The sequence below is a fragment of the Bemisia tabaci genome, chromosome 4, assembly GCF_918797505.1.
Source record: "Bemisia tabaci chromosome 4, PGI_BMITA_v3".
Classification (NCBI taxonomy): Eukaryota; Metazoa; Arthropoda; class Insecta; order Hemiptera; family Aleyrodidae; genus Bemisia; species Bemisia tabaci.
In genome coordinates, this window is record NC_092796.1 from 41,918,809 (window position 1) to 41,938,955 (window position 20,147).

The 20,147-nt window shown below is 40.3% G+C and overlaps 1 protein-coding gene across 10 annotated transcripts in view; it reads right to left on the reverse strand.

Moving 5' to 3' along the window:
* rg (A kinase anchor protein rugose) overlaps positions 1 to 20,147 on the reverse strand; it is a 466,509-nt gene that overhangs the window by 265,134 nt on the left and 181,228 nt on the right. For all 10 annotated transcript variants that reach the window (XM_072299875.1, XM_072299877.1, XM_072299878.1 and 7 more), the window contains one exon: positions 14,739 to 14,843. In XM_072299875.1, the coding sequence (XP_072155976.1) occupies positions 14,739 to 14,843 (105 nt within the window). The remainder of the gene's footprint in view (positions 1 to 14,738; positions 14,844 to 20,147) is intronic.

The window sequence follows — 20,147 nt, forward strand, 5'->3', positions numbered from 1 at the left end:
AGAATGGCAGGAGACAGGTTGCCGAAGAAGGTCCTTGACTGGGTTCCTCCTGGGAGAAGACGCAGAGGGCGCCCAATGAAAGGTTGGAGGGACGGGATTGAAGCAGAAATGTTGAGGTGCTCAATCCCCCAAGATTTGTGGTTTGAAAGAGAGCAGTGGAGGTTAGGAGTCGTAGAGCGCGAGGGAGTGCTGTAAAGCGACTTGTATGTATGTATGAATACACTGGAAAAAAAACACATTGGATCTAGAGTCCAGACTCTTGAAAACATTGACGAGAAAAAATTCTCATGATCCAATTGGATTTTTGCTTGAATCAAAACAAAATCCGCTTAAATTAAAAGGCTTGGTTCTTGCTTTAAGCTAGATTCTGATTGGATCAAGATTACTTTTTCTATCGATGTTTTTAAGAGTCCGGACTTTATCCAATGTGTTTTCTTTTCCAGTGTATTTTTCCTTGAAATTTTCAGACACTTCAGATGAAATTAGGTACGAACAAATTTCTCTGCAAAATTGGAGGGAAAATAAATACAGATTGTCTTGAAAAGTTGTGATTCGTCGAAAGAAGTTTGGCAAAATCTGAAATGTCATACGGCGTTCTTCCTTAGCATGACAGTATAGACCTTGTTGCTGAATTTTCGTTGTTCGATCTGGAGTTGAGAAGTAAAGCCTTCTTGATAGGTCCATTGCGCTATCCAAGTGGAAATTCTTACAAGTTTGGAACGACGATTTTCTTCCAACTAAAGATATCGTAAATAATCGACATTGCGTCAAAAGGCCTCGATTCTGTGACTTAAAATTAAGTGAGAGGAACTCCTTCCTTCCGATTCGAGAGAACTGAACTCGTATTCGAAAGTCATGATGGATGCATCGAAGTTCCCCACTTAGGTCCCTCACGGAGAAAAAAACCTCGTGCGTGGGACCGGAAGTTTAGGTCTTATGGATCTTATTGAGTATCTGAACACTTTAGGTCTAGATGTCAAGGTTCGGATCACACATCTGAAACTTCAGTTCTTAAATCTGAAGTACTTCAGACGTGAGAAATGAAGTACTTCGGATGTGGGAACCGAAGTACTTCAGATGTAAGAACTGGGGTTTCAGATGTGTGATCCAAACCTCAGCAGCTGGACCTAAAGTGTTCAGATGCTCAATCCGAAAACTTCAGAGATCCATATGGCCTAAACTTCGGGTTTCACGCACGAAGTTTTTTTCTCCATGCTGATACCTCGCTAAAGATGCTTTTCTTTCATCAATTTTATGACTAAATCAAAGTTGATGATTGACAAGAATGAGCCGAAAATAACCTCTACAGAAGTTTAAACTTCGAAATAAAATCCGCCGGTATCTCCCTGCGTACCGGGAGCCGCGAGTCTCCGCGACAAGTTGTCTCAAGCGCGTTGAATACGGTGACTTTGATTAACATCGCGTCGACTGAAAAACGACCGCAGACTTCCCACCCGCGGGACGGCCCGACCGACGGGACTTCTCCGATAGTTTTGGCCTTTCCTTCGACCCCTCCCGGGGAAAATTAAACCTTCGCCGGGATCGAACTTGAGAGACCGTAATCACAGTCGTTTTTCACACGGCGCTGTTCCTGAGGGAGGCTCATACGGTTTACGTTGCGGTTAGGGGCCAAAGTGGTTGTTCTTTCGATAGATCCTTAGGCGTTAAGTAGAAATATCGTAGCGAGATCCGGAACGTATTTCACTCCGAAACGAAGGCCTCGTCTCCACGGGACATTTCATGGGATTTGTTCCGCGGAAAAATATCACTTGCGAAGTTGGGAAAAATATTGAGTTAGTCAATACTAATCACAGTTCCAACTGAGAGTCATTGTAGATTCCCAAGAACGACTTAAAACGAAGAAGAAATTTGGCTGCGTTATTTAACGGGAAAAAGACCGGAGGTTTCATTCCTGCGATTCGAACTTGGGAAAAATCCCGTGAAACGTCCCGTGGAGACGAGGTGGTATATGGCTGCTGAACGCCTTGTTTCATGAAACTCGGGTTGTTTGACAGCTTTACTGCCGTTCTGAAGAAAAACGCCACATGAGCCATCAAGCGTCGCTAAATTTTCTTCGAAAAATCACAAGTTTTCAGGAAAATTTGTCAATATTTGTCCTCCGATTTTTAGGAGGATTTCGTTTGTAGTTTGAACTACAAAGTCTGAAAATTTAACGATGAACGTTCATAACTTTCCTCAAAAATGATTATTTTCCGACAAGAAATCTGGCAACCTTCGAATGTTTATACGGCGTTTTTCTAAGTAAAAACGAGCCGTATGCTAAGGCACGGCAGTATATGTCGCAAACGGTCAGCAATTTCAGGCAATTTGCATATTATCGGTGAAAAATTGGATTTCTCACAACAGCCAACTCCTCGGCTTCCCTCTATGTGTTGAGGGAAAAAATCCCTCCGTCTAGCAAGCGATTAATTACGCAATTATTGCTTGTCATGAGGGAACATAATTAGTGTTATTAACCAGAGATAACAAGTAAATTTTCATCATCGCAGATAGAATGTTGCTTCAGAGCACTGAAAAACCTCCTCGACGAAACAAATATTTGTGTCAGAGCACAGGAAAACTTCCAAGCGACCGTTTTCCTTTACTATTGCGAATCCGATTCTCCTCGATTAAGGGTTCAAAAGCCAAATTTCCCGAGTTTCCAAGAAAGTTCCAGCCCGATTTACGACAAACACGTCGAGCGACGCTCCACCGAAAATGACATTTAACGCCCGATCGGGTCCATCACGTTCGCGCCGTGTCACCCTGCAACCCTCCCAGCTCACCGTCTGACAGCTATGCTAGGGCGAAACGCCATATACACATCCGAATATTGCCAAATTCCTTTCCCCCTGGAGCATTCAATTTTGAGGTTTATGGATGTTACACCTCAGAATTGTCCGGTTCTGTCCATTAAAGCGCGAATTACAAAAGTAATGGCTAGATGAGAGAATCTGGACGAATTTCTCTAAATATCCCAGAATTTTTTTAATAAAATACCTAACTCTGATGAAAAATCTCTACAATGGGAAGCATTTTGTTAAAAATTATTGGTTCTTGTTTTTGCAATTCTGGTGTTGTTGCTATCGTTGTCTTCGTCAGTAGTCGTCGTCGTCGTCGTCGTCGCTGTTGTTGTTGTTTCTGCTGCTGCTGCTGTTGTTATTGTTGATGTTAAAGTTAGGCAATACCCTGACTTTTAAGCGCTCAGCCGATAGGCGGCGCTTTTTGATTTCGACCTGCCACTAGAGCTCTAGTATACTAGTGCGCTCAAGCGATCAAATGGCGCACCAACTCATCGATGCACGAAACACCATTTTTACTTTTTTTTTTTTTTGATTACCTCATTATGCCTCTGTGAATACGATTAAATGCAAATTAGCGTAAGAAATAAATAACAGTCCTAAAACTCTCTTTGCTATGCGGTTTATAGTTATCCTATAATTACTTCTGAAAGTTCAAGATTCGCGTTCTGTTTTCCGAAAACTTTTCCACCGGTGATAACCTTATTTGGAGACCTTAGTAGAATTCGCCTACATCTAGGTTATGTGTCTTTGACCTAGGTACTGGAGAGTATTGCCATCCTTTTGCCCTTCTCTGATTGGTTCATGAGTTTTGGCGTCTTTGGCCCTTTTCTGGCTTAATAAGATCAATGTTCATTTTCTGTAGGTACATAGCCGCGATTCAGATTCAGATGACACTACTCTCCCGTATTTGCTTCTCGCGTCTCGCTTACCCCTTTGTGTTTTCATATTTCGTCCATCTCCCTCCATCCATAATTAATTCCATAATCCGCCTCGTTTAAGATTGTGTTGTGAAATTTAAGATTGTGAAATTGTCTGAAATTTGAAGCATAATATTTTGGAATTATTCAACGTATGTCGTGTCTTGTCTTCAGACTCGTTCTGCCCACCTCGTGAAGTTTGTGAAAGTTTCTGAAGTATAATGCTGTGAAATTATTTGACCAATTATCATGCTACCTCAGAGACTGTTTTAGTGTTTTTGGGTTAATTAAAGTATGTCAGGTAGGAGATCTGCCATTTGCGATACATGCAAAATGCTTCATTGTACTAGTGTACCACAGTTGTTCTCAAGCACCAATTACAACACGGTTTGCATTTTTATGCTGAATAGCATAGATAAACGACTGGAGCATTTTGCGCAGCTCAAGCGCAGGGATTTGTACCTTCGTAATTGTCACCACCTCATCGCTGCAAATTATGAAAAGGACCGCTCGAGTGTATCCTTGATCATAGAATATCTGTTATTCTCAAAGCGATGTCGTCATCACATCCCTGTCAGTTCACAACTTCTAATTATTGAGTTACATCACCTCCATGTGTGAGGAAGTTTTCTTACCTACAACCTGATTTTATGACTTACAATAACAAAAGATACTGCTTCGCCTGACATTTTTTCATGCGTCGCATCGTCTAATAAACGGGGACCTACATTTACTTGATTCCATGAATAGGTAAAATGGCTCAGAGAGAATTTCGTCGAATGATCACTACGGCCATCTCTCATCCAGTTGGAGAACTTTTACTTACCTTTGATTAAAAAATTCATGAACCATAGAGTTTTTGGAAATTGAGTACACAATATTATTGTGAAAGATTTTTGAGGTTGAGTCTTTGTTTACATTCTCAAAGTATCAAAAGTTCTACAGTTTCATCGTGTTTCCTCCTAACTTTATCAGCTTATGAGCAATGGCTCCTAATTTACTCAACTCCTCAGCAGGCCAAAAATCTATACCTCTACAGATACATATGAGAATCATGCGTTTCAACGAAACCTACGAGTCCTGCTTATCATCACTCAGGAACCACCGATCTTTTCTGCAGGTGTCATGGACCATTCATGACAAATACTGTTGCAACCACCCTTATCCTAGGTACATATCTATGCATAGTAATTCTAGTGATCAGCTCCATACTCACAATGTAATTTCTGTAAAATACAGTTGGACGGTGGAATTACCAGACCCCGTATCTCGGTTTGCGACGTTGTAGACTTCCTTTCATACTTTCTTCTTTACACGGAAAACCAACCAACATCAATTTATAAAAACTTCTGCAATTTTTCTTCTCTGTGCAAAGAAAACTCTGTGAAAACCAAGGAGGAAAAATGATTTGTTCTCTGTCAAAAGAATAAAATGGGAGCGGAGATTTTTAAGCACCGCAAACGAGATACATGGTCTGCTAGTTTCACTGTTGACTTGTTACGATATACCTATACCTACAATATCCCTACAGATTACATTGAAGATATTACTGTCCCTGTAACAGTGACTGATTCGAATGTTATCACAGTAGAGGGTTTCAGATATTTGGGCCAGCATGGTTTATTAATTACACAGAACGTAAGTTACCTTTATAAATTAAGGCGTAGAGGCAACTTCTGCCTTTGGTTGGCCAGAAATTTCTGTAAACGCATTTAAATTCCTAAAATTTATGAGAAATTCCGAATCTACTAAATGAAAGCAAGGATTTCAGGAGAACATGATTAACAATTTGCTGTCAGAAGGAAAACTGCGGAAGGAAAGTGGGAAAGATTTTTCACTAAGGCTCAACATAATATGAGGAGGAAAAAATGAATGTAATTTCCGTTTACCCTGGTTATAATTCTGGTATTGTAAGAATTCTCTTTCTCTATTTACGTAATTACGTATTAGATTATTGTATTGTATGAAATCCTGTTATCACGAAGACAGAGTATCATAGAGCATAAACAATAAACATAGGAAAGGTTGTGTCTGATCATGAGTCATTAGAAGGTTTTAGCGTAGTGTGCTGCAACCTAGCGGACACATGGTGCCTTCGATTCGCGAAAAGTTACCTTCAGTACTCACAATCAGTTGCAGTTGATTGATTTCGTTTATTGTCTCATCATTTACCTATTAATATTTATATTTCGTTCATTTATTTACCTATAATATTTTTTACGTGTCCAATTAGGGCATCATTAAAACAATTAATTTGGCCTCGTTAAGTGATACGTTCATCTTTGATACATTTTCTTCAAATGATCTAGAAAAGTTATTTTTTTGGAGCCGTAATAGTTTTCTCTGTTTTTATGAGAAATCGAGGATTTTTTATGTATTAATATTTCGGTACTTAAGTAATGGATCATTATTTTTCTTATGGATCTTGGATTTTTTTTTCGGGGGGGGGGGAGGAAGCACAATTTTAGATGTTTTAATTATTGCAAATTTTAACATACTCAGTTAATAGGTAGTAAATTAAATCTGGGACTCATTAAAATTGCGCTCACCGCTGAGCGCTTCTCTAATACCCACGTATTAGAGCCTGCTTTCCCGCTTGTTTTTGTTTCTTCATCAAATCCCCTGCCTATTCCAAGACTTTTCCATGTTATAAAAAATTCCCCGACTTACCCCCGTTTTTTAGGGTTGCTGACAACACTAAAATGAAATTCTCTGAAAAATTGGGAAAAACATATCCACAAGTTTACCTTAAAAATTTGTACTTTTTCGAAGAATTTGGCAACATTCAAGGGCTCATACGGCGTTTTTCCTTAGCACAACAGCATGGCGACGTCTCTTTCTCCCAATCCGTCGCAGCCCCCCGTCCTCGGCGGGGGGCGTTCCCCCCATCAATTTTATTTAGTTTGCACTTGTTTGATTGACGATCATAAGACTCGAGTCGACGACTCGCTAATTGCTCAACGCCGTTACATTCGTGTCAGTTATGTTACGGGGGCCCGGGTGCCCCCTTCTTTTCCTCCCCCTACACCTCCCCCGGGCCCCCTCGTTAGCTCGGATCCTCTCCGTGGCGTCTGATGCGTTACTTCCGCGTCAGCGATTCCTTTCCGAGCTCGCTTTGTGATGACTTTCCGATAAGTTGAAATTTAGGCGCGGCGCTACAATTAGTTTAGGCGAAAGAGTTAACGCTCTTGATTTCGGGGCATTCTCTCCTTCAATCAGAGTTCGTTACCTCCCGTTCTTGGAATTGTCCCCTTCTCGACGAGTTCCGAGGAAAGTTTCGCACGGAGCTTAGAAACGAAAATTTATAGGTATTCGACTACTTCGAAACATGGTTTTTTCTGGAAAAGTGTAGGTTTGCTTTATACCCTTCGTAAATACTCATTATTATTCTCAGGGTACATAGTTTTTGTTCCGAAAAAAGCTTGAGTTTCTTCCAGAACAGGGATTCTAAGGGTATTTTATCGTCTAAAATTTTCGGTTTTGCATTTTTACATTTTTTTCTTATCGATGAAGTCTTCTCAGAAAATCCCTCTCTTCAGACATAAGAAGATCAGACACTTCGAACGGGGGGGGGGGGGGGGGGGCGCGCGCATGAGGGGGTCTGCAAGGCTTCCTCCAGAAAATTTTTACAATATGAAAGCATCTAATTTGCAGTTTGAGTCAATTTCTTCATGAATAATTACTAAATATGAGCGTTTTTCCTTCCAACTTCATTCTGTCTACCCTTTTTCCCTTCTACTTTGGGGCGAACGGAGGGCCGTACACCCCCACAGCCCAACGCCCTCCTGGATCCACCTATGTCTTCAGAAATACAGCCCCTCAAAGTTTAGGGTGAACCGCGTTATTTCTTGATTGAAACGACAGCTATGACTGAAAATCCATACAAATTGACACTCGTATTTATTTTTTACACGCTGAACATCTTTCTGACCTCAAATGACCAAACTCATACTTTAATAGGGGTAGGAGGGGGGGGGGGGGGCGGCTGTAACTCTAAAGATGGGAATTATTTTCGAAAACCGTTACAGAACAAAAAATTCATACTTTAATCTCACGGAATCGATTCTAAAAATGTGTATGATTCAGTTTCATTTGGAAGGAGTGCTACGGTCGATATAGAACACCGTATTTCAGAACTTACATGTAACAATGGTGGATGTGAAAAATTACCTTTTCGAAACACATTAAAAAACAGTTTTGGCATCGAGAAAACTTTGAGAAAATACTTGAGATGTGATCTTCGAGATATGTACATTATGCCAGAACCAAACATAATACATTTCTGTGTGACCAAAACAGTTTTTTTAAGCGTGTTTCGAGAAGGTAATTTTTTACATCCGCCATTGTTACATATAAGGCCTCATTTACGGTTTGTATGGACCACATTCTGCAATAAGGAACCATTGTTCCTGGCTCATTTTAGAAACAACATGTATGCCATTGGTTTCCCTATGCAGAGAGGCGGTTTTACGAAAGAGCCAGAGATAGTGGCTTATTGCAAAATGTAATCCATACGTCAAAACATTTTTTCCCGAGTAAACTGCATGACGTGACAGTGAAAATGATGTAACACGCTCTAGTTCCAACTCTATCTCGCAGTACATCGTTCTTCCTCGTACGGACGCGGGCGGATAATTTTGCAGCGCGGTCCGACGCCAACGTTCTCTCCTGCGGTGCTTTTCGCATCCGTCCCGCGTCCGGGGTAAAAAATTGCCGCGAGTAAATCACGGGGCTCGCGAGACGGGCAACCAGACCGGGACCGGGAGCCCGGGAAGATGAGGAAAAAATGACGCTCAAGGAAATGATTGGGGTTTCCTCGAGCCCGGAAAGGTTGAGAATGGAGGCAAAACCCCTGGGGACGGCCGCGGCGGGCGGGGCGGGGGAGAGAGTAACTACTCTCAATTAAAAGCAACTTAGCTCCAGTTGCGGCGCCGCGCTGGCGCACACCGGTTTCATTCTCGGGAAAATTAGGGATGCTTGCGCTTGACTCCTTGCCAAATTTTGGGAAATAATATTTTTTAAGGGATCACGGCGAAGAGCACTGGAAAAAGAACGCATTGGATCTAGAGTCCAGACTCTTGAAAACGTTGACAAGAAAATGGACTCTTGATTCAATCAGATTTAAGCTTAAATCAAAAGGAAATCCGCTCAAATTAAAATGCTTGGTTCTTGATTTAAGCTTAAATTTGATGAATCAAGAGTATTTTTTCTTGTCGATGTTTTCAAGAGTCTGGACTCTAGATCCAATGTGTTTTTTTTTTTTTCCAGTGAGCGAATTAAGAGGTGGATTGCATTCCGCAAAAAGGAATCGAGAGCATTCCGATATCGCTAAGATTGTGCAACTTTATTTACCTTGCAATTGGATTGCACCTAGCAAAAAGGAACCAGCGCGATTACAAAGTTTCCAAAATCGTGCAACTTCTCCTTTTTTTAAAAAATACTTAATACATTTACAGTATTAAAATTTACACGATTATTTTCCTTTAAATTTAAAATTTATTTGGTAGGCCAAAATTATTTGCTCCTCTATAAGAAATTTTTTACATAATTTCGAGGAAGCAACATGTTTACAACATTGCAATCACGCTGGTTCCTTTTTGTTAAATGCGATCCTGTTATAAACTGAATATCTGAACAACTTTTATCTTTACCCCCAATAAACGATTATTTACTTACAAGTACTCGAAGCTGGCAAAGTGTAATTTCCAACCTATGTGCGGCGTACGGCAGCCCCGCCCAAACCCCTATCGACAACTAGAAGAAAAGTCGGAGTTGCCAAATCGTCCTTAAATGGCTTGGTTACACAAGTTACAAATCTCCGATATACAACCCACATAAAAACTACTTCGTAAAGGCAAAAGAACCTCAAAATCGGAGTTTTTTAGATGAAAGATCAGCAAATCTCTCCTCTGCTTCAGCGAAATATATATTATTGTCCACAGGAAGAGAACCTTAATCCAGGGGTAAAATTGCCAGTAGAGTGATTATTATCAAGACGCGACGAAAAATCTGATTTATGATCTTAACTAAACTCTTTTTGATAGAGGTACGATACAATTAGGACAGTTCATTTTTGTGTCAACAGAGGGTAACCGCTCTGCCGTGATAGCGAGGAAAGCAGTAAGTGCATTTCTGTACGAGCCGTGATTGATTAGTACATGCTTTTATGTGTCTCGAGGTTCATTCCAGCATGCACTTACTACTCTCTCCTCTATCACGGCAGATCTGCATTACCGTCCGGTAATTGCTGGTCCAGAACTCGGCAGATATTAGAAATTGAAAGAACTTTTTCCCGAAATATTTCACGAAATGGAAACTTCAAAACATCACCACTCCAGTTCAGTTTGAAATACTTGGCATTTTTGTTTGGAAATGTTAGGAGCATTTCTCTGTGTTCTTCTATTGGTCGTATTTCTGCCAAACGGAACTATGCGCATCAAGACATGACCCCTGAGACCCATAATAAGAATATATGCATGACAGGACTCACGTCATAATGCACAGTTCCGTTTGGCAAAAATTCGTCCTATTAATAACTGAACTTCGAGTTTTTGGTGAATTTTTTTTCGCGAGAGATCACAAATGTTGAGGTACATCGCATTTTTTCCTGATCCATGAGATTCAAACACCACGACACGATTTCGAATCTTTTCTCCCCAAATGCTCTTTGATACGTTGGTGTGAATAACTCGATTTTGAGTTTTAGTGAACGGGGGTCTCTTTTCTTGCGGACCGCCTGAAAGAAACTGATCTGAACTTTTGACCATCAGAGCACGATTCCGTACCTCGCGCGCTTGACCCATAGCAGCCTCGGTGAAATTAACCGTCGGCAGCTGCAGTTAACCTGATGATGCCGGCCGCGGAACACAACGAATGAATGTCAACACCGTAATTACAGTCATTATAAAGGACTTAATGGAAGAGTAAATTAATGCTGAGAAAGTGATGACAACATCAACGCAATTACGGAAAAGAAAACCTCTCTCACTATGCCCTTCTTGCTGTTTCAGAGCTCTTTCTCACTTCTGCCATTTAATTTCCTTTCTTTCTCCGTTTTCCCCGAAGGTGACTCTGGTGTTGCCTTTTCCGACGCACTGTCCTATCAACACCCGCGAGAACTTAAGTCACGAAGCCACAAGGCTATGACCTCCCACACTAGTAAAATGTTGTGCTGTGCCTTACAGTATCATTTTTAGTCTTCAGTATAATCCGAGAGAAACCGTGTAGGAAATGATTGAAGATTCTCATAGGATTTGTCTTTCAGTTTAGCATCGTGAGTTATTAACCAGTAGACATAGCACGCATTTAAGCATTCTGATACATGTTTTTTAAATCAAATTTTCACGTAAAACACGATTCGTATAACGAAAACTATACTGAAATCAAATCGTAAGATATTAACGATTTTATTTTACATTGGTTACGGGCATTTTGAATTCCCGGCTCACGAGAAAGACGATGGTCAACTTGAATTTAATCGCACCCTACAATTGTTTTGGTAAGTTTCTCAATCGAGAAATTATTCCTTCTCGCCTTGTGTTGTTGTAAGTGTTAACAAAGAGCAACAGCTGAGCAAAAGTTGAGGTTGTCATATTTTTGTACCGCCGAGACTGCTACGGTAACTCGTAAGGCGCAAATTGACTCACGTAGACTTTTGTTTTTTTCACAAGCGGGAGGTTTAAATACACACGTCAGGAAAGATTAGACATCTTAGTTAGGATTTAATTTCAATGATTTTCGTTGGGAGAATCGTGTTTTGCGTGAGTGTTCTTAGAGAACATGTGTCACAATGCTTAAATTTGTGCCTTAGCTACTGGTTTTTAGCTCCGGATTCAGAAATCAAATAATTTGGGAAAAATTTGCAATGAGACCCACTCTTTCTGGCTCATGATCAGAATCACCCATGTGCGTGGATAAAATGGGAAAACTAGATGACGTTATGCAAAAGAATGATGTTGAACAAAACGATTGGCCTCAGCTTCAAAGCGACTTAGTTTTGGGAGATGGCACTTATGTGCTCATTAAAACTGAGAGTCGGAATGTTATTTCTAATATAAACCACAAATAGCGGTGCCTCATTGCAAAATGCAGTCTATTTATATCCTCGGTACCAATACAATATCGTATCGAATGCTCGATAAAAGTATAAAATATAACAGCCTAAACCTTTAAGGCTGTGCTGAAATCCAGAGCAAGCTAATTGGCCCACTTCAGCATGCGAGTATCTCGCCCCTTATCTTCCGCTCGAGTTCCGAAGCACTCCCGATACCTCAGATCTCGTCCGAACGTTGGTCCAATTTCGAAGATGAGACTTATTGTCATACGCGCGGGAGTTCGAGAAGCGCCAAGCGAGCTGTCAGCAACAGAAATCGCTGATTCTTGGATCCTTTAGTCATGTCTCCCGCATTCTAACCGGTCAAACCGTTATTCTGTGCTCTGTAGCTCTCTCTCGCGCCAAGAATCTTAGTGAGTATACCCTCAACGAAATATTGCATGGCATGTGCACAGCTACACGGAAAAAGTGGATTGATGTTTTAAAAATTCAATTGCTTAAAAAAGTCACTGCGATTTTTCAAATGTGCATTCGAAAAATTGCAGTTAGAAAACCGCTTAGCGAATCGAAGCTAATTTGACCACGGGGTGGTTTTATTAGCATTTTGGCATTGTAAAATCTACATTGAAACATTGCAGTCACTCTTTTTTTAACTGCAAGATTTGTAAATCAGCAATTTAATTTTTTCCGTGTAACAGAATATCTGCCACGACATGATTTGTCTAAGAAAAAAATTGTTTTGGAAAGAAAAATACGAGTAAAAATTGAAAGAAAGAAAAAAGGGAAAGAGAAGAAAAAGAAGAGAAAAAGAAGAGAAAAGAAGAGAAAAAGAAGAGAAAAAGAAGAGAAAAAGAAAGAGGAGTGGGAGAAAACCCCGTCATCATCGGATTGAAAAAAGGCGGTGCCGGTGCGCGGCGCGGCTCGCAGTATGAACACCTGAAAGACCAAGCGCCTTCAACTGTTTGGTTATGCAACACGGACATCCACAGAGCACGAATAGTTGCATGCAAGCGCCGTCTCAAGTTGATGAGAACGCAGCACCATACCGATGGTTAAAGTCGAATAATGTGTGCCTTAACTACGATGTTTTAAGTTTCTGTTAATGTTTTGATCGTTTTGATATTGTCTGTGAATTGTCCTCATTCATTATAAAATAATAAATCGCACAAAATTGCATAGAACAGCCACAAAATAAACGTACAAAACTCGGAGTCTTGGCTCAAATAGTTGATTAATTAAGCTAAAACTCGGTTTGTACGTACATTAGGATAACAAGAATCTATTTCTGTAATTTTCGGGACGTACATATAAATGCCGCTTTTCTGAAAAGCTCTTCATATGTTATTCCTGGAATGCGTCAGAAATGGCCGTCTCTTGCAAAATGCAATGAATTGCAAAATGCAGTCCAAATGTGTCCATGCACTCGATTCCTCCTTTGCGAACATTGTCCCTTCAGAAATGTCGCACAATGGATCGACTCAATTCGAGAGGTCGGACAAAATTTGGAAACTTTAAACGCTCATATCTCAGTTTTTACAAACTTTGAGGTTCTAAAAGCGGCTACATCGGTTTTTTCGTAAAATTTCCTTCTAGTGGCACCCCTTGAACTTTAAAATAAGACGAAATAAACATCAAAATTTTGCAATTTTTGTCAAAAATTTCATGTCCGACCTCTCTAGTTGACTCGGTCCACCGTGTGCCGGGCCAGTTTCAGGCAGTGGGAGCGGGACAAAGCCCAAGCGAGAGTGAGTGGTGGGCAGTAAGCCTCCCATGCCCCCCCCCCCCCCCCGGTTGCAGAATTCATGGCAAAGGAAACGGCGCGGCCGGCGGGCACTCCGGGAAACGAGCCACGAAAAGGCTGACCTTTCAGCGGGATGGCCCTCGGCCAACGGCTCCGAGTGGGAAAACAACCGGGCCGGTGCCGCTGCTATATAAATTCATCACGTTCTCCCGTAACGACCGATAAAAGGCTTTGCGAGTTTTGGATGTTATGAATTAATAGACAGACCTCGCTTCAATAATTTATGCCGTTTCGGTCCGCCTCGACTCGCGCTGTACTTTACTGCCGCGCTAAGGAAAAACGCCGTATGAACGTTGGAGAGTTGCCAAATTTCCTTCAATAAAATGTTTATTTTTGACGAAAGTTATGAATATTTTTTCTTGAAATTTTCAAGAACTTTAGGTGAAATTGCAAACAACATTATCTGAGAAATTGGGAGAAAAATATTCATAACTTTCCTCAAAAATAAACATTTTATTGAAGGAAATTTGGCAACTCTAGAATGTTTATGTTAAGGCAAGAAAGTTATGAATATTTTTCCTTGAAATTTTCAGGAACTTAAGGTGAAATTGCGAACAACATTATCTGAAAAATTGGGAGAAAAATATTCACAAGTTTACCAGGAAATTCGTGTTTTATAAATGGAAATTTGGCAACGCCTGAAGGCTCATACGGCGTTTTTTCATAGCACGACGGTGTAGGGCTAAGGAAAAGCACAGTATGGACCTTTAGACAATGCTAAACTGTCTTTGACAAATCATGAATTTGCGGGAAAATTGGTTCATATTTTTATTCCGATTTTTCGGAGGATTTTGTTCGAAATCGATTTTTAAGTGTTTGAAAATTCAAGAGAAAATAATTATAACGTTCTTCAAGAATAATTATTTTCCGAGGGGCAATTTGGCAACACTCGAGAGCTCATACTGCGTTTTTCCTCATCACGGCAGTATAGTGTAGGGCTAAGGGAAAACACTTTATGAGCATATACAACTGTTGTCACGCTTCTTCAGATGAAATACGCATCATCTTGAGAACTTGTGAATCTTTATGACGGATTTTCAATTTTGACGTGAAAGCCTAGCTGATACACTTTTACGACGAACTTTTGAATTGTGAGTTATTTACTATGCGACGCACACGATTATTTGGTTGAAGAAGAAACAACAAAGTAGGTGAAAATTTACCTGAAGATTGGCAGGACAGTGATCGAGCAGCTCCAACATATGCCGGATATTTTGGGCATCTTGAATAACGAAATTAAGTTCCATATCAAACTCGCCGCCGACCAGCTGAAAACACACATAAAAACGGGATTAAATTATAGAACTATAGTAGGTACATGGATTGATGAAAAGGCAGAACCGAAGAAATACTTTTAAGACAACAACGATCAGCTCACGTCCTTTTTACAGAGGGTGATTTCCCTGACGAGAACCAAATTCAGACTGCTAAGTGGACACACTAGGCTTAAAGTATACACGTTGAAAATTCAGTTTTATTCTTTTTACGATTTGAAAAGTCGGTTAGGAACCGTTCAAAAACTTAATTAAGATGAAAAGTATAAAAATTAATCAACTCGAATTTTTCAGAACAGTCGGACATTCTGGGCGTTTGGAAACAATGCCTTTTACCAGCCACAGGATCCCTTTGTTCGGAGGGAAAAAAAACAAGGAGAGAGAAGTAAACAGTTACTGCAAATTTCAATCAACTCTGAATCGAATTTCACCAGCCAATTAGGATGAAAATTATAAAAATTAATCAACTCGAATTTTTTAGAACAGTCGGAAATTCCAGGCGTTTGGGAACAATTCCTTTCACCAGTCACAGGATCCCTTTGTTCGGAGGGCGAAAACAAGGAGAGAGAAGGAAACAGTTACTTCAAATTTCTATCAACTCTTGGACTATTTCCCTCCCTTAATGAACCGAATTTCACCGGCCAAGCAGGCAGTAAAAACTTCACAAGTTGCGAACAGCGCGCGAAATCGGGGAGAAATAATCTTCGTACATCATATAAAGGAGCGTTCAGAACTTTGCATAAAAGAAATCAATCGTATGCACCTGGATCCTCGACTTATAAAGACCACAAAAAGTCATCGAGAACATATCGGTAACCTTGCGAAACGAGTGACGGTAAACTACTTGTAGCCCGTCTGCCTCAAAAATATGACAAACTTGTAGAAAATTCTCACGGCACTGGTCTTGGTGGAACTTCTCCAAGCTGCGAGCTCCCGGCTTTCACGTTTTCCTAATCCAATATTAAAGGGACTGAATATTTGACGAGGAACATGAGGACGTGGATTTTTCTCACGGAACGTCAATCAGTACAGGTCGATCATTACGCGATGGAAATGGGGCGAAGAAACAAAACAATTTGAATGCATTTCGAGTGGCTCGCGCGGTCGGTAGTAGGTGAGAGAGGCAACTATTGAACGAAAATAATCGCATTGTAAACATATTGGTCTGTTGCGCGCGTCACTTTGATGGATCAATCTTCAGGCGAATGGGTTTGCTGCGAACTTTTGCCATGGCAAAAAAATAAATGGATTGCATTTTGCAAAAAGGAACCAGGAGCATTGCAATGTTGCTAAGATTGTACAATTTCTTTTGTCTTGGAAGCAATCACTGGTAAAAAAAAACCTCTTGGTTCAAGAGTGAAGTTTCTTGTCGCCGGATTTAAGAGTCTGGACTCTTGTTTCAATGCAAAATCCGCTTGAAACAAGAGTTCAAGACTCTTAAATCCGGCGACAAGAAACTGCACTCGTAAGTCAATGCAATGCGGCATTGGTCCAAGAGGTTTTTCTTTACCAGTGAAACCTGATTATCAATTAACAGTTTCTGTTTCACTCGCTAAAAACTGTAAATTCAAGACAAAAATTACCGCGTAAATTTCACATTTTTTCATGATTTCAGTGATTTTATTGCAAAGGTTGAAATCGCAGTTCTGGTTCCTTTTTGCAAAATGCAATCCAAAAGTGTTTCTTACGGTAAAGAGCTTAAACGATAGATAAGGAAGGAAGGGTCTGGATTGCACTCCTGATTTTAAATTTTTTTTCTTTCAAAAAAAAAATTTTAAAATTTGAGAATTTCTGAGCTTAAATTCCCAATTCAAAAAATCTTCAACTACAACAGCAAAGATGAAGTCTGATTCAGTTCGACAGCGAAACAACTAGACCACATATCTCGGTTTGTGACGTTGCAAACTTCTGGTCATTCATTATTTTGGAAATGGATATCAACTCGACGTCAATTCTGGAAAAGTTCCGTGATTATTCTTCTCTATGCGAGGAAAAATCAGTGAAAATTTCAAGAAATAATATTGATTTGTTCTCCTTCAAAGCTATGAAATGGGAGCGGAGACTTTTTGAAACCGCGAACGAGATACTAAGAACTTCTGAAATGTAAAGTTACACAATAATGAGTAAATTGCTGACGAAGGTTTAGGAGTGAATTTCGAACTCCCTCGTTGCGCTAATTGTGCTTTTTTAGCAATATTCCAAAAGATAGAGAGTTCAAAGAAAATCTTTGGACGTTCTTTTGTTCAAAGTATGTTACAGTATAATTTGCACTGATTGTCTATGTTCCCTTCAGGTTATGAATATGATTTTACAACGCTCTCGTTGTGCAAAATTCGTTCCGCAAAATTCGGTCAAACTTCGATCGAATATCATGCGGACAATGGTTGTGTTGTGTTTAGCGCGAGTGAATGCAGGCTGTGTAAACACTAGGTCAGGACCATTTGTGAAGTTTACAAGCTTACAGCCGGGCATAGGAGCCAGGTTGTGCTTAGAATCACGAAATTTCACCCGAATAACTCAATGCTGAGTATGCAAATTTCATCATGGAAAAATTCGGCAACCTCGCAGCTGGGCTTACAAAAGACCTGGCCCCTCGGGTGGCATGCGCTCAATAACGAAAAGCTCTACATTTTCGCGAAACTTTTCATTCCAGTGTCGCTGAACAGTGCTGCCGCGTTCCCGAAGAGAGCAGAGCCGGGAATTTTCTTCAAAACGTCACTAATCTAATTTAAATGATCAGAAGAATTTGGCAAAAACTGTGAATTTCCTCTTATTTGCAAAAAACCAGACTGTAAGTGTAAAGATATTTGATTCGAAACATTTATAAAAAATTAATTTTCAATAACAAGTTTAAAACATGAAAAAAATTCAATACTTATTCCTATACATATTTCACACATTTTCTTATAAAATCTACTAGAGATTTTCTTAAAATGATTCAAAAAACGACCTCAAAACTTCAGATGTTTTCAGTGAAATTTAAAAATGTTAGTGAAATGATCAGATGATCCCTGTAAAATATTTTTAAACTTCTTGAGGCAACGACCCCGAAACATTTTATTGTTTTCAGCCATAGAGAAAAAAAAGAGGAGTTTGCATCTTGAGGATTGTGTACCCTGTGACGTAGGTTTTTTTTATTTATTTATTACCTCTTCAAAGCACATACATTTTGATTATAATATTTGTAACATAAGAAAGAAAGAAAAACTGACAGAGAATAAAGTTACAGTATTACATCCGAGCCTAGGTACATACAGGTTTCGTGCCAATACAAATAAAATTACAAGATTACCTATGACGGTGAAAAACAAGAGAAGAATTCATTTATTTAATTACTAGGTGCTCATGCTGGCTTGAGGCGACCCGGCTCTGCCGTATGGCAATTCTACGGGTGGATTGATTGCCCTGTCTTTTTTCATCAGAACCTCCCTACAATAACCTGATACCAAATTCCAATTACCCGAAGACTCTAACATACTCTCCACCACGTTTTCCGGAGTAAGCATTCCAAGGCGACCAAATAACATATTACGTTCCTTCTGAAAGGCACCACATTCAAAGAATGTGTGCTCAGCAGTGTCCTCTTCCGAGCAAAACGGGCAGGAGCTGTTCCGAACAATACCTCTACGCAACAGGTATCTTTTAAAACATCCGTGTCCGGACAAGAACTGGCAGATGTAGAAATCAATGTCCCCGTGCTTCCTCAGCAACCAAGCTTCCAAGTTGGGAACAAGGCGCTTCGTCCACAATCCATCCTCAGCAGCGTCCCACTCTTCCTGCCATTTAGCTCTAGTTAAGGCTCTCGCTTCAGGGCGAGGCGTACCACTATCTAAGCTGATCCTCTCCTCGAGAACCAGGTGAACTGGAGGGGTACCCAAGATCACATTGAGGGTATTGTTCGGGACAGAAACATAGGAGCACGCCGCCGGTTTTTTTATTATTATGGTTTGAGAGGTCTGACACACTTAGTAATCATAGCGCGGCAGCCAGGTCTTATTCCATGAGCACCCCATACTGGAGCCCCATAATAAAGAAATGCCGACATAGCCGCACTATACAGGAGCCTCCTCTTTATATAGCTAGGGCCACGTGTGACGTAGGTTGGTACAACCTGGTCAGCAAAATCCGGAATTCGAAGGATGAGAAACGGACCATAACGTCTGATTTTTTTTTGCTTAAATCAATTCATGATATAATTTCAAACACTTTGTAGAAAGCATCTTTTTCATAAACTACACCATTTCCAAGAAAACCGATGATAAAAGTCGGCGTACCGACCTACGTCATGAAAAAAATTCCAAGATGCCCGAGATGCAAACACCTCCTTTTTTTTCTCTATGGTTTTCAGCAACACTTTAAAAACATATTTTAAGCGTCACTGTGCTGTGTTAGAGAAGTCTTCTGGCATGAAAACGTTTATTTTCTAGTTCAACTTGGCTGGACAGCAATACCCTTGTTTAGACGACAATGTTAAAGGGGTCTGGGGATGCGAATGAAATTGTCCGATGAACCAAAACACGCTACAAACTTGTTAAAAACTAGCCGGGAGTCGCGTCGTCTTGTAAATCCGAAGTTTAGAGGAAGAGAGAGGCGTCGAGACCGTTGCGAATTCGACTGAAAAAGTTGTAAAAAGGAAATCGCTTTGCGAAAAAACGTTTTGAGACAGCACAGCACAGAGAATTTCATGATGGGAAAGAGCAAAAAAAGACACTCCGGAATGGAGAATTTGCACGCAATTTTTTTATTGCTTCATCTGAAAGTGCCTAATGAGCTAAGTTCGCAATATTTTTCATAATTTTTTTCTGACATGGGAAATTGGAGAAAAATTGATTTAAAAGTGAGAAAATGTGCCGCCTTGTGACGTCATCTGGCGGCATTTCCCATTTGAACACATGTATTTAAGCAGAATCGGTTATTTTGTCATATCTCCTCTAATAATTGCTCAATTTATGAATCAAGGGTATCTTCGTGTTCAGTTCACTCAGAGGATTCCACTTAAACAGGAAATTCATCAAATTTCAGACCCTTGCAAATTCTCCATGTCATTAAGGGTTTTTCAAGGCACCACATTCCCTGTGTTCACCAGAGGCAAGATATTTCAGGGACCCGCGCACTACAATTTTTCTTATACTATAAAACGAGTTGCTTTCGGGAATGAACGAGCATATTCTCCTGATGATGGTTTTTCTTGTGAGCTGGAAATTCAAACTTTTTCGTAGCCAGTGCTACACAAAAACGTTAAAATCTTGGTTGTGAGTCGATATTCCGCTGCGCGAGTCAAGTTCTGCGTGACATTTT